Source organism: Pinus tabuliformis, chromosome 8 (assembly GCF_031772625.1).
Source record: "Pinus tabuliformis cultivar Carrire ecotype Pingquan chromosome 8, CPIR1, whole genome shotgun sequence".
Classification (NCBI taxonomy): domain Eukaryota; kingdom Viridiplantae; phylum Streptophyta; class Pinopsida; order Pinales; family Pinaceae; genus Pinus; species Pinus tabuliformis.
In genome coordinates this window covers 1,055,133,276-1,055,160,643 of record NC_142294.1, presented here as the reverse complement: position 1 = coordinate 1,055,160,643, position 27,368 = coordinate 1,055,133,276, and the positions used below count along the sequence as shown (strand labels likewise).

At 44.4% G+C, this 27,368-nt stretch overlaps 1 protein-coding gene across 3 annotated transcripts in view; it reads left to right on the top strand.

Annotated features, from left to right (window-relative positions):
* The first annotated feature begins 394 nt into the window (after positions 1-394).
* Positions 395-27,368, top strand: part of PAA1 (P-type ATP-ase 1) — a 407,902-nt gene continuing 380,928 nt past the window's right edge. For all 3 annotated transcript variants that reach the window (XR_016246430.1, XM_089373270.1, XM_089373271.1), the window contains exon 1: positions 395-1,237. Coding sequence is in view for 2 of the 3 variants with exons in the window: in XM_089373270.1 (XP_089229396.1) it covers positions 677-1,237 (561 nt within the window). In the remaining variant the exon portion in view is untranslated. The remainder of the gene's footprint in view (positions 1,238-27,368) is intronic.

The window sequence follows — 27,368 nt, the reverse complement described above, 5'->3', positions numbered from 1 at the left end:
TCTAGGTTGTTTGCATAGTAATACCCTATCCCAACCACTAAGCCATAACTGGATGGAATTTGAATCAACTTAACAATTGAACAAATTATTAATAGTTACTATATGATTAATGTACCACACATCTGTAAAGACATCAATTCTACCACATATTTGATTATGAAGATATTTACTATAATACACTCCTACTTATAAATTTAAAAAATTAAAAAAAAAACTTTAAAGGTTAATATATTTAATAATTTTAAATTTAATATATGAAATATATTAATTTTACCAGATATTTTTATACAGAATGTTTAGAAATTAAGTTTACCACCACAAAAATCTTTTCTATTTACGAAAATATTTATATATATATATATATATATAAACAACAAATAACTTGAAAAATGTATAAATTTGATCTCACGAGCAACACTCAAGTCACCAGCGATACCTCCAGTTGGAACTGAAATCGATATGGGCCGCTGGGCAAGATAAGATCTACCGCTACTCGGAGTTTTGTCCAAGTCCTCATCATACACATAAACGCAGCAGCCTGTCGACCCAGCGTGTGTATCCCATCCCTGTTAATAACATTATTATAATTGCCAGAAAAAGGAGAAGAAGAAAAACGAAAGTAAAATGGACATGCCGCTTTCGCTGTAGTGCCCAGAAATTTCACTATGTTATTTTAATGGAGTCCCTCAGAAATCCCATCACGCTTTTATATGTTGGCAAAATGCAAAGCAGTAGGACCATATTTACAACTTATGCCTCAAAATACCCCGTTGCTGGGTACAAAGGAGCTCTCAACAATAATAACAATCTTAGTAAAAATACCCTGTCCAGGATGGGGACGAGCATGTTGATGAGGAACTATGCCACTGAATTGTTCGACGATAAGAACACCAGTAGAGAGTGGGCGTGGTTCTCAAAGGCTGCCGCAGGGACCCCTCTCAAAGTTCTACTCCCGTCTCCATATCCATATTCACATTGTCGTCTTCGTCGTCGTCGTGGTGGGCATCTTTATCTTCATCTTCACACAGCCTGCGCTCGGAGCGCGGGCGGCCTGGGTACGGACGCGGGAGGTGGGCATGGGGATAATGGCTCGGGCAGAATTCCTGGTGATGGAAGTGGAGGAGGAGGGGACGGGTCTGAGTCACGCGGAGAAGGTACCTGTCAGTCCGTTGTAACAGAACCTCAGCCTGAGGATGCAGCATCTACGGCTCCGAGTGTCATAGTTCTCGATGTTGGGGTATTTTTACTCACTTCACTTGTCTTCTTTTGTTTGATCAATGGGGAGCTTTGAAGCTCAACGCTGCATTTACACGGCACAATAACCTACTTGAACATGGAAAGGCCTCCATTGGTTTTGACTTAAATCCATCTTTAATCAATACCTTTACTGGCCATGGGTGATTCTCTTGTGAACCATAACCGTCACTATCACGTGGGGCACATCAATTTGCTTACTATTATCAATATTGAATGTTTGTTTAACGAAGTTGCTATCTGAAGCATCAATGGATGCACCCGTCTCTTTTTCAACATCTAGTTCTTCATCATCAAAGCTTGTAAACTTTTAATTCTCTTGGGAACGATAGCCATCACCATCAGTCTCACAAGGGTAAGTCAATGTGCTTGTTATTACGAGTATGAAATGTTTGTTTAACGAAGTTGTTATTTGAAGATTTAATGGATGTACCCCCGTTCAATGCCAACCTCTATCTACTTCATAGTTATTGAAGCTTGTAAACTCCTTAGTGATGGTATGATTCTTCAAATTGATGCACTCTCTTATTCCATCTGCTTATTTTCCAACATATTCTTCCCGTAATGATGATTTGCTTGTCATTTCTAGACTCCTAGGCCTCTTGAGAAGTGCAATATATGAGGTCATTGATCAAAACTCTGAAAATGTACAAAATACAAAAGAGATTTTGTTTCTTCTATTTTACCATATTTACTAGTTGTAGCAAAATGCCTATAGGTTCGTAGATGACTTTGGTCTATGATCTTGGGTCGAAACTTAAATGAACAACTTGTTGGCTTCCCAAGTAATGCTATGTGGCTTCAAACAAAATGCTCATACCGAGCTTGCTTTTAGTATTGCATTCTTCAAGGTTTTTGTCTTAATCTCTATGCTATTTTTTCCTTTTGTCTTCTTGAATTGCAAGTAACTATCTTGAATGTGAGCCATCATTTCTCTCTGAACTTGTCATTGCCACCTCATCCTGTAGTCTAATCGAAGAAGACTCCAACGAACTAAAGCTCCGACACTACGCATGCAAACTTGATGACCATTCTAGTAAACTAGAAATTAGCTTATCGTAACTGAAGTCTATCTCATGAATTCGCACTCATGTGAGAGAATGACTAATTCGTGGTCTTCACTGGCTAAGGCACAAGCCAGAATACCTTCCATCACTACATTTTCAACACTCCCACTTAGTGAGAAAGGGATCCTGTACAACTCCCAACTTATCTCAGAAAAACACGATCTTGCCTTTGACTAAGGCCTTCGTCAAGATATCCACAACTTGCTCATCTGTTGGAATGTATGGTAGCTTTACTATCCCTTTTTGCTTGGAGCGATCACGAAACACTGGATTCTCAGAGAGTTTAATGCAACTTTGATTGTCACAGTGTATCACAGTGGGCTCCATCCCCTGCCTAAGGAGACCTACTAGCAACTTCCTCATCCAAATAGCTTTACATGCTGCCAAGTTGGCAGCCATGTATTCGACCTCTACTGAAATGAGTGCAACTGCTTCCTACTGAACCAGGGAACAGTTGCTAACCCAATGTCGAAGATGCAACCTGAAGTACTCTTTTGATCTTTGGAGCTCCATGCCCAATCTGCATCTATGAAGCCCTCAAGCCTCACTCCATCAATCTGTCTATACCATAATCCATAATCTGCTGCGCCTTTGAGATACCTCAAAACATTTTTCGCAGCAACCCAGTGAACTTTGGTTGGATCCATCATGAACTGGCTCAATTGGTTCATTGCAAAACATATGTCAAGCCGCGTGTTGACCAAGTACATCAACGACTCGATGAGCTGCTTGTACAATGTAGCATCTGCTCGTTTTCCTCTGCTAGCATCCAACTTCCTCCAATTTGTGACTAGAGGCGTGGTCATGGGCCTACAATCATACATATGAAACCTTTTGAAGGTCTCTATAATGTACTTCCCTTGTTCCAAGAAGATCTCCCCATCACCCCGCCATAGCTCCATCCCAAGGAAATATTGCATAAGCCCTATGTTCTTCATCTCAAACTCTCTTGCAAGATCTGCCTTGGAATCTTGAATCAAGTTGTCTGCTCTATTCAAGATAAGATCGTCAACATAGAGCACTAGAATAAGTGGAAGCCCTCCAACCTTGATGTAGTACAGGTTGGCATCCACCTCACTCTTAGTGAAGCCCAATCCCTTAAGGTAGCTATCAATGTGAATGTACCACACTTTTGGAGCTTGCTTGAGCCCGTAAAGAGCTCTCTTAAGCTAAAAGACATGAGTGTCTCCGTTGAAAGTCTCAAACCCCTCTGGCTGCTTCATATAAATCTCTTTGTCAACCACCCCGTTGAGGTATGTTGTCTTCTCGTCCATCTAGTGGATCTTCCAACCCATTTGAGCTGCAATTTCTAGAGTCGTCCCGATTAATGAATAATGAGTCATTGGGGCAAATGTCTCATCATAGTCGATGTCCTCAACCTGCAAGAAGCCCTTGGCAACAAACCTGGCCTTGTACTTCTCCACTCTTCCATTTGCTCCATGCTTCACCTTATACACCCAGCATGAGCCTACTACTGATTTGCCTTCTGGCCGTGGCACAATCTCTTAGACATTGTTCTTCATGATGGAGGAATATTCCTCCACCATGGCATCTCGCCAAGCCTGTTGAGAGGCTGGCTCCTCATAACAAGAAGACTGTATGTCCAACAACTCATTCATCAAAGCCATGTATCTGGTGTACCTCTGTGACTTCCTGCCCTGTCTGAACATAGAGCTAGGAGTCCCAACTCGCTCTTGGGCCTCTTGAATCAACTTCTTGGCCCACTTGGCTCTCTTCTTCCCTGTGCTGTGTGTCACTGACTGAGTGGTTGCCTCCACTCATCCTGGTCTCTCTTCCTCATCTTGCAATGACTCCTTGTCATCTTGCTGTACAACCTGCTTGCCACCTGGCTGAGACTCAATCTGTGATACTGGCTGAGGCTCCTGCTTGGGAGCGAGTAGCTCCTCCTTAGGTACTCCAACTTGCTCTCGCTCCAAGGATTCCCTTAGAGCTCTGTCCTCCTCAAACCTCACGTCCCGCCTGATAATTGTCTTCTTGAGTGATGGTATATACACCCTATACGCCTGAGATGTCTCACTATAACCCATGAAAATTCCCTTTTCAGCTGTGGGCTCCAACTTCTTCCTGCTCTCTTTGGACACATGGCAGTAAATTTTGGTGCTAAAGATGCGAAAGTGAGAAACATCAGGCTTCTTGCCTGTGAAAGCCTCCTCTAGTGTAACTGGTTCAAGCACCCTATGTGGACTCTTATTCTGTAGAAATACTACAGTGTTGCATGCCTTTGCCCACAAGAACATGGGTATCCCCTTGTCATGCAACATGGCCTTGACCGTTCCAACTATGATGTGATTCTTCCTCTTAGCCACCCCATTCTGTTGAGGTCCTAATGCCCTCCTTGGCACACACGCCCCTAAAAGCGTTGGAGACATATTCTCCGCTATTGTTGCTCAAATTGTACACCTTCATTTGACAACGCTCAGGGTAGGGGTTGTCACTTTGATCGCTGCCCTCTTTGTTTAAGCTATCTCCTAAGTGTAGGCTAAGGGGGGTAATCCCTATGGATGAGATGACGAGAAACTTGTCAGGAGCCAACAAGTCTAGGAGATACAATTGAATGGCCTAGTAACTTGGGTTAAAATTAAGTGGCAAGTACGATTATTAAGCACAATTAGATTAGATTCTTTAAGATATAAGTGGGAGACTAGTGCCTTCAAGATTAATTACTTGCACAAATAAAGATTAATATGCCAAGTTACTGGTTTAACAATTGCTGCAAAATGCAAATTCTATCCTAAATGAAGTGCATGACCTAAATTTAATGTGTGATACAAGATCTTGGTTAAATTTAATTAGATGCCTAGTCTAGGAGCTAGGTGAATCCTTCTTCTCAATTATTTCGAAGCTAGTCTCGAATGCAAGTTGTGGAGAGAAGCCCAAATGAAGGAGAATAAGGCCTCATTAATGATACCTTCTGTGGGGTTCTAACCACCTAAGTGCCTCTGTTCCTATAAGGGATTGCCCACTAGAGAACTGCAAGGTCACCTATGTTAACTGCGAATGAGGGTCTAGACTCCTCAAATTGTGTGAAGAAGGTGGTCCTATCTCTCTTACAACCAAGCTTATGCTTGGAGGTAAATTTTAGAGATGCACTTCTAACTTAGAATGAAGGTGCGGATTATGAATGATTGCTTCAATGAGTTTACACTTGAAATCTAAGTTGCATGAAACGTTTCGGAGTTTCCGAAACGGGTACGTTTAGAAACGTCACCTCCCAAAAATGGAAACACCGGTTGAAACGTCAGACGAAACGTCATATTTGTATATATATATATATATATATATATATATATATATATATATATATATATATGTGAATAACACATTATCTTGCAAGAAAAACGGAATGAGACCCGTAGATGACAATTTAAAAGGAAAAACAAGTCTATATTAACCCTAATAGATGATTACATGATGGTTGAGTTTCGACCGAGTTTTGGCCAAGTTTCAGAGTTTCGGGTACGGGTATGACCCGAAACGCCGGGTTCTTTGAAGTTTTGTGCGACATAGCTTGAAATCAAAATGATCAATGTGACTTCTGAACACAAGATTACAAGATGACTATAACAATTGAAAGAAGCACTTAGAGAACACTTTGGCAATTATCCCAATGAAACGAGAATAGCAATATCAATTATCCAAGATGCTTATTAGAGCTTCTCAATGTGTCAATTAGATCATATTCAAGTCCTCTTATGTTATTTAGCAATTAGGAACAAGAACAATTTAGAGCACAATGATGAGAACAATATCTTCTTACCACTTAGATTATGAACCAATTAGAGACAAGAAAAGATTTGAAATCACAATAGTAACTAAAACCAATAAGCACAAGGAGAGATGAGATTGCTAACAGTGATATGCAATGTATGATGAGACTAACAAATGCATCTAACGACCAATGGATGCTAGAAAGAGAAATTCAATGCAATGATGCAAGAATGCAAAGAGGCAATATGCTATCTTATCCTCGAGACCCAAAGAGATATTAATCCACTAATGTCCTTACAATTCAATGATTATTAAGAAGATGCACCAGACTTATGCACATCAGATCAGCCACTTATTATTGTTAGAACAATCCCAAAATCACTTAACACCAATGGTGAATAAACCTTTAATTAATGTGAGTTAATCTTTTAGGTTATTAGGCTTATTAGAAAGTGTTTTAGGGTCTTCTTAAGGTGATTATTGTGTGATTAAGCTACTGTAATGATTAGCTTCAGAGCTGGTTATTAATATGACAGTCAAGAGAAGAGGGAGGGTTAGAGAGATCAAACCCTTGAGGCTTAGAGGCCTAGTTCCAATGACAAGTTTGGCTAGTTGAGGCACCATACGCGAGTGATTTGGCTTCAAAACACAATTAGGGTTTCTCAAACACCTGCAACCATAAGGATTAGCTTGAAAACCAATAGATCAGACCTTAAAATGAATGTGGCTAGGCCTAGAAGGCCTCCCAAAGCTAGCGGCCAAGTGGAAAAGGGGTCCTAGGCCTAGCAGCTAGGGCTAGAGGGCTGATTTGGCCCACAAAACTCCCTCAAAATTTGATATTGACCCTGCAAAACCAATAAATATCCAATAAACTCAAAATTTCATGGATCAATGACAAAAGGACAATGAGAAACCACTCCAGACCCTTGCCAAAAATCACTTTAGGCCTACAATCACAAACTGTTAGTGCCAAAATCAATTGAAATACGAAATTCAAGCCCAACTGGGCATGCGACCTAGTCCAAGAGGCCTATTAGGGACTGCGGCTAGGGCTAAAGGCCCTAGAAACCCTTGCGGCCAAGCCAAAAAGGCCTCAAAACCCCAACGACTAGGTGAAAAAGGCCTCCTAGGCCTGCGATTACCCTTGATGAAGCAAATGGATGAGTATGAGCCACAAAAAAATAGAGTTGTCTTTAGTGCGACTTTTTGGGAGTTTTTCAGGTGGGTTTTTCCGGTCTAATTTCTCTAAAATCCGGCAGGAATTTATTGAAATCACAAGTTTGATGGGTAACCCTTGCACAATCTAAGTGCCCTAGGGGTTTTTGAGGGTGTTGAATCCATATATATAGTCAAAAAACCAATTTACATAACACAAATCAAGATTTCACCTCAAATTTTTCCGCCGGATTCCAGCGTCGGAAAGTTCAAAAATTCGTACTAAAGACAACTCCCAAAAAAATTGTTTTCTCCACGAACATTTGCTTGCCAAGCCTTCCAGTGACAAATTCTAGTGACAAACCCAAATGACCCCCCTCAAACATTGGCCCCATTACTTCAAAGTCTCATAGTAGCTTTTTCAAGCAGTGTACCTTTTCTATTTTTTCTCATAAAGTGATTCTTCACCTCACTTTAATATTAGAAAAATACACTTAGTACTTTACACAAAGTCACTTTATAAATTACATGTGACTTTAATATTAGAAAAAAGTACATGGTACAACACTTCTTAGTACCTTTTCCACCCATGACATTAATATAACTCATAAATATCGTTGAGACAAAGGTAATTAATGTGCTCACTAGGCTAAAAGGGATAAAATCCTAGTAACACCTCTCCTTGGTACTATTTTCAACACTCCCTCTTACCGAGGAAGGTGTTGCTCACCACTCCCATCTTGTCGCTGAAGAAAACATGCTTGCCTCTTGGCAAAGACTTGGTGAGAATTTATTCTACTTGTTCATTAGTGGATATATACTCAAGCTTCACTGTGCCTTGCCGAACCTAGTCTCTGATGAAGTGGTATCTGATCTCTATATGCTTTGATCGATCGTGAAATACTGGATTCTCAGAGAGTTTAATACAACTCTAGTTATCACAATAAATCGTAGTTGGTCTCAACATCTGACCGAATAAACCACGAAGCATCTTGCGAAGGCACAATGCCTCGCATCCTGCTTGACTAGCTGCCATATGCTCTGCCTTTGCGCTGCTCAATGCCACTGATCTCTGTTTTCTGCTAAACCATGACACAACTGCCGAGCCCAACGAAAAACAACATCCGAAAGTACTCTTCCGGTCACTGACACTACCAGTCCAATATGAGTCTGTGCAACCAATCAATCTAACTCCATCACATCTGACATAGTCCAAACGATAATCCACTGTGCCCTGTAAGTACCTCAACACATGTTTTTCAACCACCCAATGTACACTCTTGGGCTCCATCATAAACTGACTCAATGTGTTGAATGCAAAACAAATATCCGGTCTATTATTGACCAGATACATCAATGAACCAATTATCTAACGATACAAAGTGGGGTTCACCAACTCAGAATCAGAAGCATGCAACTTCTTCCAGTTGGTGATCATAGGAGTAGCCATAGGCCTGCAACCATCCATACGAAATCTCCTCAAGATATCACCTGCATATCTGCCCTAACCCACGAAGATATGCCCATCCTCCTGCCAAACCTCCAACCCCAGAAAGTAATGCATCAACCCCATATCGGTCATATCAAACTTTGAAGCAAGATCTCTCTTGCAGTGCTAGATGAGTTTGTCCTCCCCTGTAATAAACAAGTCATCCACATACAGAACCAGAATGAGTGGATTGTCACCTACCAAGATAAAGTATAGGTTCAGATCTACATCACTCTTCTGGAAACCCATCTGTTGCAAGTAGGCATCTATCCTCTCGTACCATGCTCTCGGTGCCTACTTCAGTCCATACAAGGCTTTCTTCAACCTACATACATGAGACTCCCTCCCATGCAACTCAAAGCCCTCAGGCTGTTCAATGTACACCTCCTCCTGTATAATACCATTGAGAAAGGCGGTCTTCACATCCATCTGGTGAATCCTCCATCCCATCTCAACTGCTATAGATATCACTGCTCTAATGGAAGTATAACGAGAAACTGGTGCAAAGGTCTCCTCATAGTCAACTCCCTCTACCTGTGAGAACCCCCATGCCACAAACTGAGATTTGAACTTCTCCACGTTGCCATCCGCAACATGTTTGATCTTGTAGAGCCACTTGGAAGTCACCACTGACTTCCCATCAAGACGTGGCACTACCTCCTTGACATCGTTCTTCATGATAGAGGCATGCTCCTCCACCATCGCATCCCTCCATATTTGTTGACTAGTGGCCTCCTCAAAACTAGTTGGCTCTGTGTCCACAACATCTGCCACAAAGCCCCCCAACCTCTCTGGTGGTTTGGTCTCCCTTACTTACAACTTGGGTCTACCCACTGCCTCTTGAGCCTCCTTCAGGGTCTCCCAAAGCCATCTTGGCTTCCTCTTCTCTGCAGTGGTCTCCTGTGACGGTATGGGAAAATCCTCAACTGGTGCCTCTCCTCCTGGCGTGGAAGGCTCTAAAATAATCAATGGAGATCCTGAACTCTGAGCTACTGTGCTTGATGAACTTGCACCAGGTGATCCTGTACCAGGGGAAACTGTGCTTTGTGAACTTGTCACCCCTAAAGAGGGTGAACCTCCTGATCCTGATGTACCACCTGATGCTCTTGAAACCTGTAATGTGGCCCCCTGCTGAGGAGCCTGCTGCTCTACCTGATCAACCTCCCGAGACCTCCTCAAAGCCCTCTCCTCCTCAAATGTCACATCCCGCCTCAGGACAATCTTCCTTTGTGCAGGAAGATAGATACCGTAGGCTTTGCTGGTCTCACTATAACCCACTAGGATACCCCTCTCTGTAGTGGGCTCCAACTTCATCCTCTTCTCCTCAGGGACGTGTGAATATGTAAGGCACCCAAATATCCTGATGTGCCCAACTTCTGGTTTCTTGCCGGTATACACCTCTTTAGGAGTCATGCTCCCTAAGACTCTGTGTGGGCTCGTGTTCTGCGAATAAACAACAGCGTTACACACCTCAACCCACAAGAAGAAAGGTAAACTCTGATCATGCAACATCGCTCTAGCTACACCCACAATGGTCCTGTTCTTCCTCTTTGCCACCCCATTCTGCGAAGGGTTGTATGGCACAATGAGCTCTCTCTTATGCCAACACTCCCACAAAACTCTCTCATCTCCGTGGAAGTATACTTGCCCCCATTATCCGATCTCAACACCTTGATTTTCCTCCTTGTTTGGTTCTCCACAAGAGCCTTAAACTCTTGGAATCTTCGGAAGACCTCATCCTTTGTCTTTAGGAAGTAAATCCAGGTCCTCCTGGAGTGGTCATCAATGAATGTCACATAGTACTCATATCCACTCAATGAAACATGGGACATAGGACCACATACGTCAGAATGAATCAAGTCAAGGATACCTGCAGCTCTGTTGTCACTGCTCTGGAAAGGTGTCTTGGTGTACTTTCCCAAAGCACACCCCCTGCACACATCATGATGCTCTGTGCTGAAGTCAGGCAACCCTGTAACCATCTCCCTCAACATCCTGAAAGCTCCATGGTGCAAGTGGGCCATCCTCCTGTGCCATAGCTCACATAACTCACTGCTACTGGTCTACGCTACCATAGCTCTAAGAGGCTGAAACATAAGTCTGTATAGTCTCCCACTACGAGCTCCAATCACATGAGCAGACTCAATACTAGATCCCCTGTCCTCCAAGCTAAAAACTAATACCAAACTCTTCTTCAACCCCGGAACATAAAGAACATTTGTCACCTTCAGAGGAGGTGATGACTCCCTCTGAAATGAAACTATCCCCATACCTGCCGCTTTGACTTTGGAGTTGTCGCCAAGCATAACCTCCAAGTCAATATCATCCTCCAAAAGGCTCGTGAAGTGCTCTCTAACTCCGGTCATATGGCAGGATGCTCCGCTGTCTATGAACCATGCACGGGAAGATGTGACATGAGTGGCTAAACTCACCACCAAAGCACACTCTGAATCAAATATAGCCGCAAAATCATCCACATCTGCTGAAGCTGCAACTCCCTGTTTCTTCTTACCCTTCTTGTTGGGACACTGAACAACATAGTGACCCATCTTCCCACAAGCAAAGCATTTCACTTTGCTCATGTCCTTCTCCTTAGCCTTCTGCTTCCCCTTCTCCTGCTTTGCTCCACTAGAAGACCCCTTCTTGCCCTTTTCCGCAAGAGCAACATTCTCCTCTTCACCTCCCCCACCACTCTTGTTGCCACCTCTTGCACTCCTCTTGATCTCCTCCTGGATGAAATCGTCCCACATCCTCCTCCAACCAGGAAAATGCTCTTTGGCCACCAAGCCGTGGATAAAGCCATCCCACTTCTCGGTGAACCCATCTAAGGCAATCCTAACCAACTGCTCCTCTGGAACAACCTCTCCAATGGCAGCTAACTCATCCTTCACCTGTGAGACTCTGGTGAGGAAAGAGGTGACACTGTCGGTCTTGGTCATCTTGGTGTTGCGTAGCTTTTGTCTCAACACCATCTTCTTGTTCTCATTAGAACTCTGGTGCAAAGAGACCAAGGACTCCCACATCTGATATGCATACCTCATCCCTAACACATGAGGGAATAAATGGTCCTTGATGGCATTTAGAAGGATCATATTTCTTGTTGAACTCCACTAGCTGAGCTGGATCGATGGATGTTTGTACAACTGCTTTAACAACATCCCACACTTCAACTTCCTCTAGTAAAAGCATAATTCTCTCCTTCCATGGGCCAAAGTTTTCAGCCCCTGCCAATCTGTCCTCTACTCTCAACCCAGTAACCATGACCCCACAACCGATAATTTGGAGCAAATCTGGGAGCTAGAACCTTCCCCCCTTTGAACTGCTGAAGTCTTTGGGTTTATGGCAATGTTTCAAAGGTATTGGTTCACTGTTTGAAGACTTTAGATGCTTGCTGCCCTTCTTATCAGTTGAGCGAAAATTGAGATATGAGCCTCAACTAAGCTCGATACCATGTAGAAAATAAATGATCTGCACCCTTATCCCAGTTTACAAGTTTGCATATGTTTGTTTAGGCCCAACCCACATATTTTGTCATGCTGATATAAATTTCAGTATGCATTTATTGCAAACATTAAAGAGTGCTTCTACTAATTTTTCATTTTCTTATCAGCTGATAATTAATGTAAAAATTATGGAAGCATTCAACAGATTGGATACACTAGTTTTTGGTCAAGCGGACCCCGGAAAAATCCCATAGCCTCTTGGGGAAAACCGGTCTTCAAAGGAGGATTTTGTTGCTTGAGAAATTATAAAATAAGTACATAAAAATTCATTGTACTTATCTCCCTTCTTGTTGTAGCATTAAATGCTCATTTCTGGAAATTTGTGGCTACTGAAAAATTCATATTTTCACAAAATGACATGCCCAGAATTTCTGCATTAAATTCTCTGCCCAACTCCTCAAATTTTGTGCCCAGAATTCTGCCTCAAAAACTCTGCAACTGCTGCCTCGATTTATGCGCTGAAGGGTATCTGTTTTGCCTCGATTTTCGTGCCAAGCAGTCGCTGAAATCCTCTGCGATTTTTGCACGGACTGTGGCCAACTGTCCTGAAATTTGTGCCTCGATTTTCGGGCCTGAACTGAGCTGCTTCCTCATCGAAATTCGTGCTCAAAACCTCCTCGAAATTCATGCCCTACTCCTCGAATTTCATGCTGCTGTTTCTTGAAATTCGTGCGGCCTCTTTCTCCTAGAAAATCGTGCCTCTAGTTGAGTCTCCTAGGAAATCGTGCCTCTAGTTCAGTCTTCCTCCTAGAAATTCAAGTCCTCCTTCTGCTGCAATTTCTCCTCCATGAAGATTTCTCCTTTCCTCTCTTGTCCTCATGCTCTCTCAAGTATGAAGTGAAGAATGAACTTCCCTTTTCCTCTTTTGTCTCCTTGGAAAAGATTGAATTCCTAAACCTAGGATCCAATGGTTGAGATTTCATCTTCAAATCTCAAGATGTGTGGTTGAGATCAATTCTGCCAAATGACCCCCCTCATATATTGGTCCCATCACTTAAAAGTCTCCTCGTAACTTTTGTCAAGTTGTGTACCTTTTCTATTTTTTTTCATAAAAAGATTTTTCACCTCACTTTAATATTAGAAAAATACACGTAGTACTTTACACATAAAATCACTCTATAAAGTACAAGTGACTTTAATATTAGAAAAAAGTACATGGTACAACACTTCTAAGTACTTTTTCCACCCATGACATTAATATAACTCATAAATATCATTGAGACAAAAGTAATTAATGTGCTTACAGATGGCATCTTCCTTGGTCTCAAGAATCATAATTTTTACACTTCTACAAGTGGCATTTCTTTAAGCCGACCTCATCCTTCAAGTTGGCCCCATTGGTGAATAGACATGACTCTTGACCCCACATTAAACACTATAAATATATCTTATGATCACCTCATTTTGACACATTCATCACATCACATTCTCTCACATTGATTGGTTCGTACACCTGAGGCAACCTTCTTCTCTCCACATGTGAGAGGATTTTCTAGGCATCTTTATCTTCTACATTGACTCTCTGCTTCAGCTACCTTTGACCAACGTTGACCAAGGACTTTCAGGGATAGTTTGATTGTGTTTTGACTTGGAAAGTTTTTTTGGGTAGGTCGCACATTCTGGCATAGGGACCAAGTTTTTTGGTGAGATTTGAACTGCGTTGACCATAGGGTTTGACCTTAGGTTAACCGCAGATTTGTCTGGTGTTTACTCTCTCCTTTGACCACTAACTTCTAGACTTGAAGAAGAAAAATCCAAAGTATGCTCGACAGTTTGAATTTCGAGTCGACGTTTCAAGTCCATACTAGGATCCATCATCAAGACTTTTAGACTGTTTTGGCATCATTTTGATCAACTCTTAAGGCTGCATTAACTGGGCTGCTTGATCGAAAGTTTGAAGAACGTTTGATTGGATTTTGACCACTATTGAATTCTCTGGTTAGGGCAAGTTGATTACTGTTGACAGACTTTAGAATTGCAGATTTGACAGAGTCAGATTTGGACGAGATTGGGCTTCTTGTCTTGGCATTGATTTTGGTTGGTCATCTTTCTTTGAATAGTCAAAATTTTGACTTTGACTTTGTCATCATTGTACAAAATCGGATTTTCTTTCTCTGCTGAACATTTGATATTAATCAATAAGAAGGATCGGTGGGTTTTCCCCCGTGTGGGGTTTTGCCCTGGCATTAGCCTAAATCTCTGTATTCATTGTCTTGGCTTGTCTTCTTGTATATTGTTGATTATGTTTTATCTACAATTACTATCAATAAGTAAATGAGAAAGTGATTGCTGAAGTTTATTTTTGAATCTGAAGTTGAATTGTTATTGGGCTAATAAGTTATGGAAGTAATTGTTGCAAGCATAGAACATACCATAAAAATTAACAATGTGACCCCACAAAAATTTGCAAACGGGTAAACATGATGTGTGTGTGTGTATTGTTGATTGTGGGTAGCATCGGATGTGCTCTAGCCACGAAAATTGGTGGAGGGGCTAAGGCACATGAGATCTCCAATACCTAGAAAGGGTTTGGGCAGATTTTAAACAGTTTGGGAGATATTCAAATAATTTATATTTTTAATGGAGTCCCTAAGTCTAAACTTAGGGAAATTAAAATATTAATGTGAATTAATATAAAACTGTGTTAGAATGGTCCAAAAGTCATGGATCAAGCCAGCTCTAATCTTAGCCGTCGATTAGGGACTTAATCTCGGCGATTGATTTGTCAATGAGAAAAGTATAAGAGGAGGCTTGAGGGTCACTTGGAGAACACACTGAGTTGATCAAGATTTCGACTTTCTGGGACAGGGTTTGCTGAGGAAGTTTAGAGAGTGATTAGAGTTGCAGCTGAGGGGCAGTGAATACAAAAGCAAAGTGGCAGAGATAGGACCGGTAGGATTAGCGCAGTAGTCGGGAGAGAGGGATGCAGAGTCAGCTAGAGGTTCACAAAGAGCCAGCTAGGGCTTACGCAGAGGCAGCCAGGAGCTGCGCAGTGCCTCAGAGAGCCAACGTGGGTGACGCAGAGGCTCTAAGGGCTGACGCAGGCCAAGCTAGAGTGACGTTGGGCCAGAAAGGGATGACACAGTCCCTAGAGGTTGACGCTGGGGTTTTCGTGGGGCAGATTGGAGCTGAGTAGCTGCTGGAGTGTTTATCTGGGGTTTCAACCGGAGCATCTGTGTTCGAAGGAGAGGTACTACTACTGAGATTTTTCTCTGTTGGGTGAGCCGGTTTTGGCACCCATGTTGTATTCTGAAACTGCTTAATAATTAAAACCCTCAGATAGCTGCACCGGTTTTCCTGCATTGGGTTTTTCCGGGGACATTAGTCCAAAAACAACGGTGTCACTTGTGTGCTTGTTTTGTTTCCTTCAGTTGATGATCTGTAATGTGTTGAGCATGTACTTGTATTTATTTTCAGTATTTACATGGTAAATAACTTGTTAATTAATCAGAACAAGTTGACAGAAATAAATCAGAAAGTACATGAAGGGTTGCTAATAGATAGACTTAGAAATTCCAACATGGTATCAGAGCGTGGTTGCAGATCATAGGAGAACTGAGGACATCAGCCGAGAAGAGCAACGACATCAAAAAACAACTGTCCCGAGTGACAAAAGTTGTTCCTAGCAGAGTAGCAACAAGGAAGGGGTGATGCAGTGCCGACGTCATCAAGTTTGAGCCAAGAAGAGGCAGTGCAGAGGCTGAGGCAGGCAAAGACAGGCTCACACAGAGCCATGCAGAGGCCAGGAGGGCTGACACAGTTGGCTGAGGAAGCTGATTTGCTAGTGTCGGGATTGCGCAGAGCCTAGGAGCTCTAACCTTTAGTTTGCTGGGGTTTAGGAGGCTGTGGGTAAGTTGCAGAGTGGAGGTGGTGGGGTACTGTAGTTAGAACAATATCTAATAGGGCAAGACCAAGGAGGAGCGAGTTGCTACCGAGGATTTCTAGCCAAGAAATCCGGATCAATGGTGCAGCTGCACTAGCGATTGGAGTGGGGGAATCTCAACATTGGCTGAAGGGTTTTCAAGAGGGAAATCGAGGCTCAAAGGGAGTCACACCGAGAACTTCCAGGAGGGAAGTAGAGGAGCAGCGAAATGGCAGTGCACAGAGTAAGAGACCAGGACAGACTGGACGGAGCCTCAATCTTCGTAGTCTGGAAGGCTAGAATCTTATCCGTGCTTGAGAGAAATCATGTCAAGCACTTCGCCTTGAAGACGATAGCGGTCCCAGTTGACCCGATTGATAACGACAGGTACGGGGATGCAATGGCGAGGGCTAAGAGTATCGTCCTTGACGGGGTCAAGGACCATATAGTACCACATATTGTCGAGAAGAACACGACACAGGAGATGTGGGAGGCCCTGACAAAGTTGTATCAACATACTTCTGTGCAGAGGAAGATGCTCCTAGAAAATTAGCGGCGGTCATACCAGATGCAGAAGGGAGAACATATGGACACATTCCTCGGTCGATTGAAGGAGATATGGGATCAATTGACTTCCGTAGGGGCCACATCGGATACATAATTGATGTTGAGAACAGGCCAGAACGCAGTCTCAGAAGACTGGGAGGTGTTTGTCCAAAGCATACTGGGCAGGGTGACCCTTCCAGATTGGGAGGAACTATGGGCGGCTCTTCGCCAAGAAGAGATCATGAGGCTGACCAAGACGAGAAGCAGCAGCAAGGGGATCAGAATCAAAAAGGAGGAGGAGGTGGATGCTGCCCTAGCATCTGAGGGAAAGCAAGAAAAGCGGAAGAAGAAGGACCTCTCCAAGGTCAAATGCTTCCACTGTGGGGAGCTGGGTCATTATGCGACCTAGTGTCCGAGGAAGAAATGCAAGGGAGAGGCCTCCGAGACCAACGCTGCGCCAGCAAGGGTAGAGAAGGAAGTGGAGACAGATGATGACTGTGCCATGAGTGCTCACACGCCACTTAAGCGGAAGTGGGGAGACATCAAGCTATAGTTAGACGGACTACAGGCGATGAGGGGCAGGATCCTCGAGGTACCCAGCCTCTTGGATTATACCTTGCTACGGGAGCCCCAATGAGGAGTAGCAGTACTGGTGGATGTCATTAGAGAAAGATGCGGCTAGACCGACAGAGGGAGCTACATTGCAGGATTCCTAGGACAGTGTAAGGCAGGAGTGCGAGAAGCACGAGAGTGTTGCACCAGTGCAGGATGGCACAGAGAGGTGTGCAACGGTGCGAGATGCATGGAGTAGTTGCAGTGGCGCAGAGGTCAGAGAGGGAGCACTTGTCAGCGACAGAGGGAGTTTCAGCATCGTGGGTGTCTCTAGCTTGACAGAGATGTCAGAGTTGGGAGATCAGTTACTTACTTCTCAGTAACTGAGTTGCAGTGCAGCAGTTAGCAGTGGCAGTGCTATGGGCAACATGATGCAGCAGGATGAGAGGGAGCTGCCGTACGGATGCAGCAGTGGTAGTGGCAGGGCCATGGGTAGCAGTACAGGATGCAATAGTGCAGGTGATGGGCAACAGGCCTAGCATCGGCACAGGGACCGATGCCAGATGATCAGAGTGATGCTCAGTGAGGAGTATTACTAGGGCACAATCCTCACTAAGAGGGAGTGTTGATTTGGGGTAGCATCGGATGTGCTCTAGCCACGAAAATTGGTGGAGGGGCTAAGGCACATGAGATCTCCAATACCCCGAAAGGGTTTGGGCAGATTCTAAACAGTTTGGGAGATATTCAAATAATTAATATTTTTAATGGAGTCCCTAAGTCTAAACTTAGGGAAATTAAAATATTAATGTGAATTAATATAAAACTGTGTTAGAATGGTCCAAAAGTCATGGATCAAGCCAGATCTAATCTTAGCCGTCGATCAGGGACTTAATCTCGACTGTTGATTTGTCAACGAGAAAAGTATAAGAGGAGGCTTGAGGGTCACCTGGGGAGAACACCGAGTTGATCAAGATTTCAACTTTCCGGGGTAGGGTTTGCTGAGAAAGTTGAGAGAGTGATCAGAGTTGCAGCTGAGGGGCAGTGAATACAGAAGCAGAGAGGCAGAGATAGTACCGGGAGGATCAGCGCAGTAGCCGGGAGAGAGGGACGCAGTCAGCCAGAGGCTGACGCAGAGGCAGCCAAGAGCTGCGCATTGCCTCAGAGAGCCAACGTGGGTGACGCAGAGGCTCTAAGGGCTGACGCAGGCCAAGCGAGAGTGACGCTGGGCAAACGCTAGGCCAGAAAGGGATGACGTAGTCCCTAGAGGTTGACGCTAGGGTTTTCGTGGGGTAGATTGGAGCTGAGTAGCTGCCGGAGTGTTTATCCGGGGTTTCAGTCGGAGCATCTGTCTCCGAAGGAGACGTACTACTGCTGAGATTTTTCTCTGTTGGGTGAGTCGGTTTTGGCACCCATATTGTATACTGAAACTGCTTAATAATTAAAACCCTCAGACAGCTGCACCGGTTTTCCCGCATTGGGTTTTTTCGGGGACATTAGTCCAAAAACAACGGTGTCACTTGTGTGCTTGTTTTGTTTCCTTTAGTTGATTATCTGTAATGTGTTGTGCATGTACTTGTATTTATTTTCAGTATTTACATGGTAAATAACTTGTTAATTAATCAGAACAAGTAGGTAGAAATAAATCAGAAAGTACATGAAGGGTTTCTAACAGTTAGACTTAGAAATTCCAAAATGGTATCAGAGCGTGGTTGCAGATCAGAGGAGAACTGAGGACATCAATCGAGCAGAGCAGCAACAACATAAAACAACTGTCCCGAGTGGCAGAAGCTGTTCATAGCAGAGTAGCAACAAGGAAGGGGTGATGTAGTGCTTGCATCATCAAGTTCGAGCCAAGAAGAGGCAGCGCAGAGGCTGAGGCAGGCAAAGATAGGCTCACACAGAGCCACGCAGAGGTCAAGAGGGCTGACACAGGTGGCTGAGGAATCTGATTTGTTGGTGCCGGGATTGCACAGAGCCTAGGAGCTCTAACCTTCAGTTTGCTGGGTTTTAGGAGGCTGTGGGTAAGTTGCAGAGTGGAGGTGGTGGGGTATTGTAGTCAGAACAGTACCTAATAGGGCAAGACCAAGGAGGAGGGAGTTGCTACCGAGGATTTATAGCCAAGAAATCCGGATCAATGGTGCAGTTGCACTAGCGATCAGAGTGGGGGCATCTCGACATTGGCAGAAAGGTTTCTAGGAGGGAAATCGAGGCTCAAAGGGAGTCACACCGAGAACTTCCAGGAGGGAAGTAGAGGAGTAGCGAAATGGCAGTGCATGGAGTAAGAGACCAGGATAGACTGGACGGAGCCTCAAACTTCGTAGTCTGGAAGGCTAGAATCTTATCCGTGCTTGACAAAAATCATGTCAAGCACTTCGCCTTGAAGACGATAGCGGTCCCGGTTGACCCGACTGATAACGACAGGTATGGGGATGCAGTGGCGAGGGCTAAGAGTATCATCCTTGACAAGGTCAAGGACCATATAGTACCACATATTGCCGAGAAGAACACAACACAGGAGATGTGGGAGGCCCTGACAAAGTTGTATCAGCATACTTCTGTGCAGAGGAAGATGCTCCTAGAAAATTAGCGGCGGTCATACTAGATGCAGAAGGGAGAACATATGGACACCTTCCTTGATCGATTGAAGGAGATCCGGGATCAACTGACTTCCATAGGGGCCACGACGGATCTAGAATTGATGGTGAGAACAACCCTGAACACAGTCTCAAAAGACTGGGAGGTGTTTGTCTAGAGCATACTAGGCAGGGCGACCCTTCCAGATTGGGAGGAACTATGGGCGGCTCTTCGCCAAGAAGAGATCAGGAGGCTGACCAAGACAGGAAGCAATGGCAAGGGGATTAGAATCAAAAAGGAGGAGGAGGTGGATGCTAGCCTAGCATCTGAGGGAAAGCAAGAAAAGCGGAAGAAAGACCTCTCCAAGGTCAAATGCTTCCACTCTGGGGAGCTGGGTCATTATGCAACCTAGTGTCCGAGGAAGAAGAGCAAGGGAGAGGCCTTCGAGACCAACGCTGCGCCAACAAGGGCAGAGAAGGAAGTGGAGACAGATGATGACTGTGCCATGAGTGCTCAGACGGCACTTAAGCGGAAGTGGGTAGACATCTGACATCAAGCTGTAGTCAAACGGACTACAGGCGATGAGGGGCAGGATCCTCGAGGTACCCAGCCTTTTGGATTATACCTTGCTATGGGAGCCCCAATGAGGAGTAGCAGTACTGGCGGATGTCATTAGAGACAGATGCGGCTAGAGCGACAGAGGGAGCTACAGTGCAGGATTCCCAGGACAGCGTGAGGCAGCAGTGCGAGAAGCACGAGAGTGTTGCACCAGTGCAAGATGGCACAGAGAGGTGTGCAATGGTGCAAGGTGCATGGAGTAGTTGCAATGGTGCAAAGGTCAAAGAGGGAGCACTTGTCAGAGACAGAGGGGGTTTCAACATCGTGGGTGTCTCTAGCCTGACAAAGATGTCAGAGTTGGGAGATCAGTTACTTACTTCTCAGTAACTGAGTTGCAGTGCAACAATTAGCAGTGGCAGTGCCATGGGCAACACGATGTAGCAGGATGAGAGGGCGCTGCTATACGGATGTAGTGGTGGCAGTGGTAGGGTGATGGGTAGTAGTACAGGATGCAATAGTGCAGGTAATGGGCAGCAGGCCTAGCATCGGCACAAGGACCGATGCCGGATGATCAGAGTGATGCTCAGTGAGGAGTATTACTAGAGCACAGTCCTTGCTAAGAGGGAGTGTTGATTTTGGGTAGCATCGGATGTGCTCTAGCCACGAAAATTGGTGGAGGGGTTAAGGCACATGAGAGCTCCAATACCTAGAAAGGGTTTGGGTAGATTCCAAACAATATGGGAGATATTGAAATATTTAATATTTTTAATGGAGTCCCTAAGCCTAAACTTATGGAAATTAAAATATTAATGTGAATTAATATAAAACTGTGTTAGAATGGTCCAAAAGTCATGGATCAAGCCAGATCTAATCTTAGTCATCGATTAGGGATTTAATCTCGGCTATTGATTTTTCAACGATAAAAGTATAAGAGGAGGCTTGAGGGTCACTTGGAGAACACACCGAGTTGATCAAAATTTTGATTTCTGGGGCAGGGTTTGCTGAAGAATTTGAGAGAGTGATCAGAGTTGCAGCTGAGGGGCAGTGAATACAGAAGCAGAGAGGCAGATATAGTACTAGGAGGATCAGCGCAATAGCCGGGAGAGAGGGACGCAGAGTCAGCCAGAGATTCACGCAGAGTCAGCCAGGGCTCACGCAGAGGCAGCCAGGTGCTGCGCTGTGCCTCAGAGAGCCAGCGTGGGTGACGCAGAGGCTCTAAGGGCCGACACAATGCCTCTAGAGCAATGTTGCATGAAGTGCGCTCCCCCCGCCCCCCACGGTTCCAAGCCCCGAAGCGCGTCTCGTACGGAAGCGCCTAGGAAGCTTGGCCGGAAGTGCGCTTCCGAATTTTTTGCCGCTTCCTGGAAATTCGGAAGCGTGGTACGGAAGCGTTGCTCTCGACGTGCCGAAGCGCGCTTCGTACGGCGCTTCGGGCATCGGAAGCGTGGCGCTTCGGAGGAGGAAGCGCACGCTTCCTGTACGCTTCCGAAAAAGTGTTTAGAAAATCGTTTTCTTTTCAATTTTTTTTTTTTAATTTTAGGTGAGTTTGCTTGTTGGGGGTGGGTCCACCTTGGGTTAGGGTGACGAATGAAGGCAAAAAAATAAATAAATATAGCAGATGCTCTCTCATGGTAATGTTAAATTCTTAAAGTAAAAGTGACATTCTCCTTTATTTTTCATTTTCATCCTTTTACTTAAATTTTTAACATTACCATGAAATGACTCAGGATGTTTGAGAGTGGTTCCAGCCTCATTGAACTTCATATGGAGAAAATAGAATTTCATAACCTATTCACAATTCAGCAGACTTAACAGTTTTCAGGAATTCAGGATCAATGGGATTGTGGCATTTCATTAGATTATATCAAGTATGAAGGTATGTGATTAGCATTTAATCAAGAGCACCAAGCCCTATATTTACCCTAGTGTTGGTGGTGTTAATTGTTGAACTCCTTTGTCACGCGGCACGCCCTTAGCAAAAAATTACCTTTCAATCAAGTCAAAATCATCGATCAAGCATGTTAAGCTTTTTCTACCATATTTTAAGTCTTGAATTAGGTAGTTTGATCAAAATTGGGCAATGTTGACTAATATCCCTAGACAATCGAGGTAGAGGCAAAGGCTAGACAAAAGGAGAAGAATCTAGATTCTAGATGGTTGATGCTTGAATAATTAATCATTAATGTACAATGGATGTTATATCTATCTTGATTTATGCAAAAATATGCATGTTTTCATGTCTTCTACAATTAATTTGCTATTTGGGATGTTTGTCGAGTATAAATGCAAAAAAATAAATAAATATATATATATATATATAGTAGACGCTTCCGCGGACGCTTCGCTTCTTAGATTTTTGGAAAATGACGCTTCCGCGTCCCTGCTTCCAAAAAACGCTTCCGCTTCGCCCCTGCTTCGTGCAACATTGCTCCAGAGGCTGACGCAAGCCAAGCCAGAGTGACGTTGGGCAGACGTTGGGCCAGAAAGGGATGACGCAGTCCCTAGAGGTTGATGCTGGGGTTTTCGTGGGGCAGATTGGAGCTGAGTATCTACCGGAGCGTTTATCCGGGGTTTCAGCCGGAGCATCTGTCTCCGAAGGAGAGGTACTACTGCCGAGATTTTTCTTTGTTGGGTGAGTCGGTTTTGGCACCCAGATTGTATTTTGAAACTGCTTAATAATTAAAACCCTCAGATAGCTGCACCGGTTTTCCCGCATAGGGTTTTTCCGGGGGACATTAGTCCAAAAACAACGGTGTCACTTGTGTGCTTGTTTTGTTTCCTTCAGTTGATGATCTGTAATGTGTTGAGCATGTACTTGTATTTATTTTCAGTATTTACATGGTAAATAACTTGTTAATTAATCAGAACAAGTAGACATAAATAAATCAGAAAGTACATGAAGGCTTTCTAAGAGTTAGACTTAGAAATTCCAACATGGTATCAGAGTGTAGTTGCAGATCAGAGGAGAACTGAGGACATAAGCCGAGCAGAGCAGCAATAGATGAAAACAGCTGTCCCGAGTGACAAAAGCTGTTCCTAGCAGAGTAGCAACAAGGAAGGGGTGACGCAGTGCCTGCGTCATCAAGTTTGAGCCAAGAAGAGGCAGTGCAGAGGCTGAGGCAGGCAAAGACAGGTTCACACAGAGCCACGCAGAGGCCAGGAGGGCTGACACAGTTGGCTGAGGAAGCTGATTTGCTGGTGCTGGGATTGCGTAGAGCCTAGGAGCTGCAACCTTCAGTTTGCTGGGGTTTAGGAGGCTATGGGTAAGTTGCAGAGTGGAGGTGGTGGGGTACGGTAGTCAGAACAGTACCTAACAGGGCAAGATCAAGGAGGAGGGAGTTGCTACCGAGGACTTCTAGCCAAGAAATCCGGATTAGTGGTGCAACTGCACTAGCGATCGGAGTGGGGGCATCTCGACATTGGCAGAAGGGTTTCCAGGAGGGAAATCGAGGCTCAAAGGGAGTCACACCGAGAACTTCCAGGAGGAAAGTAGAGGAGCAACGAAATGGCAGTGCACAGAGTAAGAGACCAGGACAGACTGGACGGAGCCTCAAACTTTGTAGTCTGGAAGGCCAGAATCTTATCCTTGCTTGACAGAAATCGTGTCAAGCACTTCGCCTTGAAGACAATAGCAGTCCTAGTTGACCTGAATGATAACGATAGGTACAGGGATGCAATGGCGAGGGCTAAGAGTATCATCCTTGACGGGGTCAAGGACCATATAGTACCACATATTGCTGAGAAGAACACAGCACAGGAGATTGTGGGAGGCCCTGACAAAGTTGTATCAGCATACTGTTGTGCAGAGGAAGATGCTCCTAGAAAATCAGTTGCGGTCATACCAAATGCAGAAGGGAGAACATATGGACACCTTCGTCGGTCGATTGAAGGAGATCTGGGATCAACTGACTTCCATAGGGGCCATGCGGGATCCAGAATTGATGGTGAGAACAACCCTCAACGCAGGCTTAGAAGATTGTGAGGTGTTTGTCTAGAGCATACTGGGCAGGGCGACCCTTCCAGATTGGAAGGAACTATGGGCATCTCTTCGCCAAGAAGAGATTAGGAGGCTGACCAAGACGGGAAGCAGCAGCAAGGGGATCAGAATAAAAAAGGAGGAGGAGGTGGATGCTGCCTTAGCATCTGAGGGAAAGAAGGAAAAGCGGAAGAAGGACCTCTCCAAGGTCAAATGCTTCCACTGTGGGGAGCTGGGTCATTATGCGACCTAGTGTCCGAGGAAGACGAGCAAGGGAGAGGCCTCCGAGACCAACGCTGCGCCAGCAAGGGCAGAGAAGGAAGTGGAGAGAGATGATTACTATGCCATGAGTGATCACACGCCACTTGAGCGGAAGTAGGGAGACATCAAGCTATAGTCAGACGGACTACAGGCGATGAGGGGCAGGATCCTCAAGGTACCCAGCCTCTTGGATTATACCTTGCTATGGGAGCCCCAATGAGGAGTAGCAGTATGGCGGATGTCATTAGAGAAAGATGCGGCTGGAGCAATAGAGGGAGCTATAGTGCAGGATTCCTAGGACAGCGTGAGGCAGCAGTGCGAGAAACACGGGAGTGTTGCACCAGTGCAGGATGGCACAAAGAGGTGTGCAACAGTGCGAGATGCATGGAGTAGTTGCAGTGGCGCAGAGGTCAAAGAGGGAGCACTTGTCAGCGACAAAGGGAGTTTCAACATCGTGGGTGTCTCTAGCCTGACAAAGATGTCAGAGTTGGGAGATCAGTTACTTACTTCTCAGTAACTGAGTTGTAGTGCTACAGTTAGCAGTGGCAGTACTATGGGCAACACGATGCAGCAGGATGAGAGGGAGCTACCGGACGGATGCAACAGTGGCAGTGGCAGGGCCATTGGTAGTACTACAGGATGTAGTAGTGCAGGTAATGGGCAACAGGCTTAGCATCGGCACAAGGACCAATGCCGGATGATCAGTGAGGAGTATTACTAGAGCATAGTCCTCGCTAAGACGGAGTGTTGATTTGGGGTAGCATCGAATGTGCTCTAGCCACGAAAATTGGTGGAGGGGCTAAGGCACATGAGATCTCCAATACACAGAAAGGGTTTGGGCAAATTCTAAACAGTTTGGGATATATTAAAATAATTAGTATTTTTAATGGAGTCCCTAAGTCTAAACTTAGGGAAATTAAAATATTAATGTGAATTAATATAAAACTATGTTAGAATGGTCCAAAAGTCATGGACCAAGCTAGATCTAATCTTAGCCGTTGATTAGGGACTTAATCTCGGCCGTTGATTTGTCAACGAGAAAAGTATAAGAGGAGGCTTGAGGGTCACTTGGAGAACACACCGAGTTGATCAAGATTTCGACTTTCTGGGGCAGGGTTTGCTGAGGAAGTTGAGAGAGTGATCAGAGTTGCAGCTGAGGGGCAGTGAATACAGAAGCAGAGAGGCAGAGATAGTACTGGGAGGATCAACGCAGTAGCTGGGAGAGAGGGACGCAGAGTCAGCTAGAGGTTCACGCAGAACCAGCCAGGTCTCACGCAAAGGCAGCCAGGAGCTGTGTAGTGCCTCAAAGAGCCAGCGTGGGTGACACAGAGGCTCTAAGGGCTGACGTAGTGCCTCCAGAGGCTGACACAGGCTAAGCCAGAGTGACGCTGGGCAGATGTTGGGCCAGAAAGGGATGACGTAGTCCCTAGAGGCTGATGCTGGGGTTTTCGTGGGGCAGATTGGAGCTGAGTAGCTGTCGGAGTCTTTATCCGGGGTTTCAGTCGGAGCATCTGTCTCCGAAGGAGAGGTACTATTGTCGAGATTTTTCTCTGTTGGGTGAGTCGGTTTTGGCACCTAGATTGTATTCTGAAACTGCTCAATAATTAAAACCCTTAGATAGCTGCACCGGTTTTCCCGCATTGAGTTTTTCCGGGGACATTAGTCCAAAAACAACGGTGTCACTTGTGTGCTTGTTTTGTTTCCTTCAATTGATGATCTGTAATGTGTTGAGCATGTACTTGTATTTATTTTCAGTATTGGTAAATAACTTGTTAATTTATCAGAACAAGTAGGTAGAAATAAATCAGAAAGTACATGAAGGGTTTCGAACAGTTAGACTTAGAAATTCCAACATATATATATATAGCACATTATATTGAAACTTGGAAAGGAATCATTATGAATAAATGAGCAAGAACATTTAAATGACAAACATAAATGACAAGTAATGTTCCACTATCACTTATATTGGGATCCTCATCATTAGTATCACCCTTTGTGTTAATTTTAGTTATGTTCTATGCTTAGAGCAATTTATTTCAATTTTCACAGTTAGCTCAATATCTTTTCCAGATTAGCAATCGCATCGGCATTAAAGTAAACTGCAAATAGAACATAAACACAAATCACAGAAGACAAGCCAAGACAAGAGGACACAAGATGTGGCGCTAGCCAGGGACAAACCCCAATGTGGGGAAACCCTTGATCAAATTTTCTTATATGTTCTTCAATAGTTCAGTAGAGAGAGAGAGAAAGAGAGAGAGATAGTACATTTACAACAGAAGTCAACACTTTGACTTATCTAGATAAGAGCATAGATCATCTCTAAGAAGATGATACATGAGATTAGTTGAAAACATGCTGCTTCAACTGATTCTCCAAGGTGACTCTTTCACCTATCATCGTGTTGCATCTCGTCATCACGCTGCACCTCACTGTGTTGCACCATGCTGCACCTATCATCACAATGCTGGACCTCATGACTGCTACACCTAATGCTGCACTGCTATCCCATGTGCCATGGTTGAATCATGTTGTCATGTAGCCAATGTTATCAGACTCGGAATTGGCAATAAATCGGCGGGGCAAAAGAGCGAAGAGTTTTAATCGGATCGGGAAAAAATAGGGAAAAAATCTGTCAGGCCAGGGTAACTCCAGAATGAGCGGAGGAAAGAACTGATGATTTATTCATTAGCTAACATATTATTTATATACATACAAATGATGGATCAGTTCATCTTCTAGATGACTGTCCAGTTCACCCATCCGTTTCGGATTAGGTGTCAACATTCCCCCCCTTAATTTGAAGGGATGTTGGTGAGTCCAAGCATCATTCTGAATC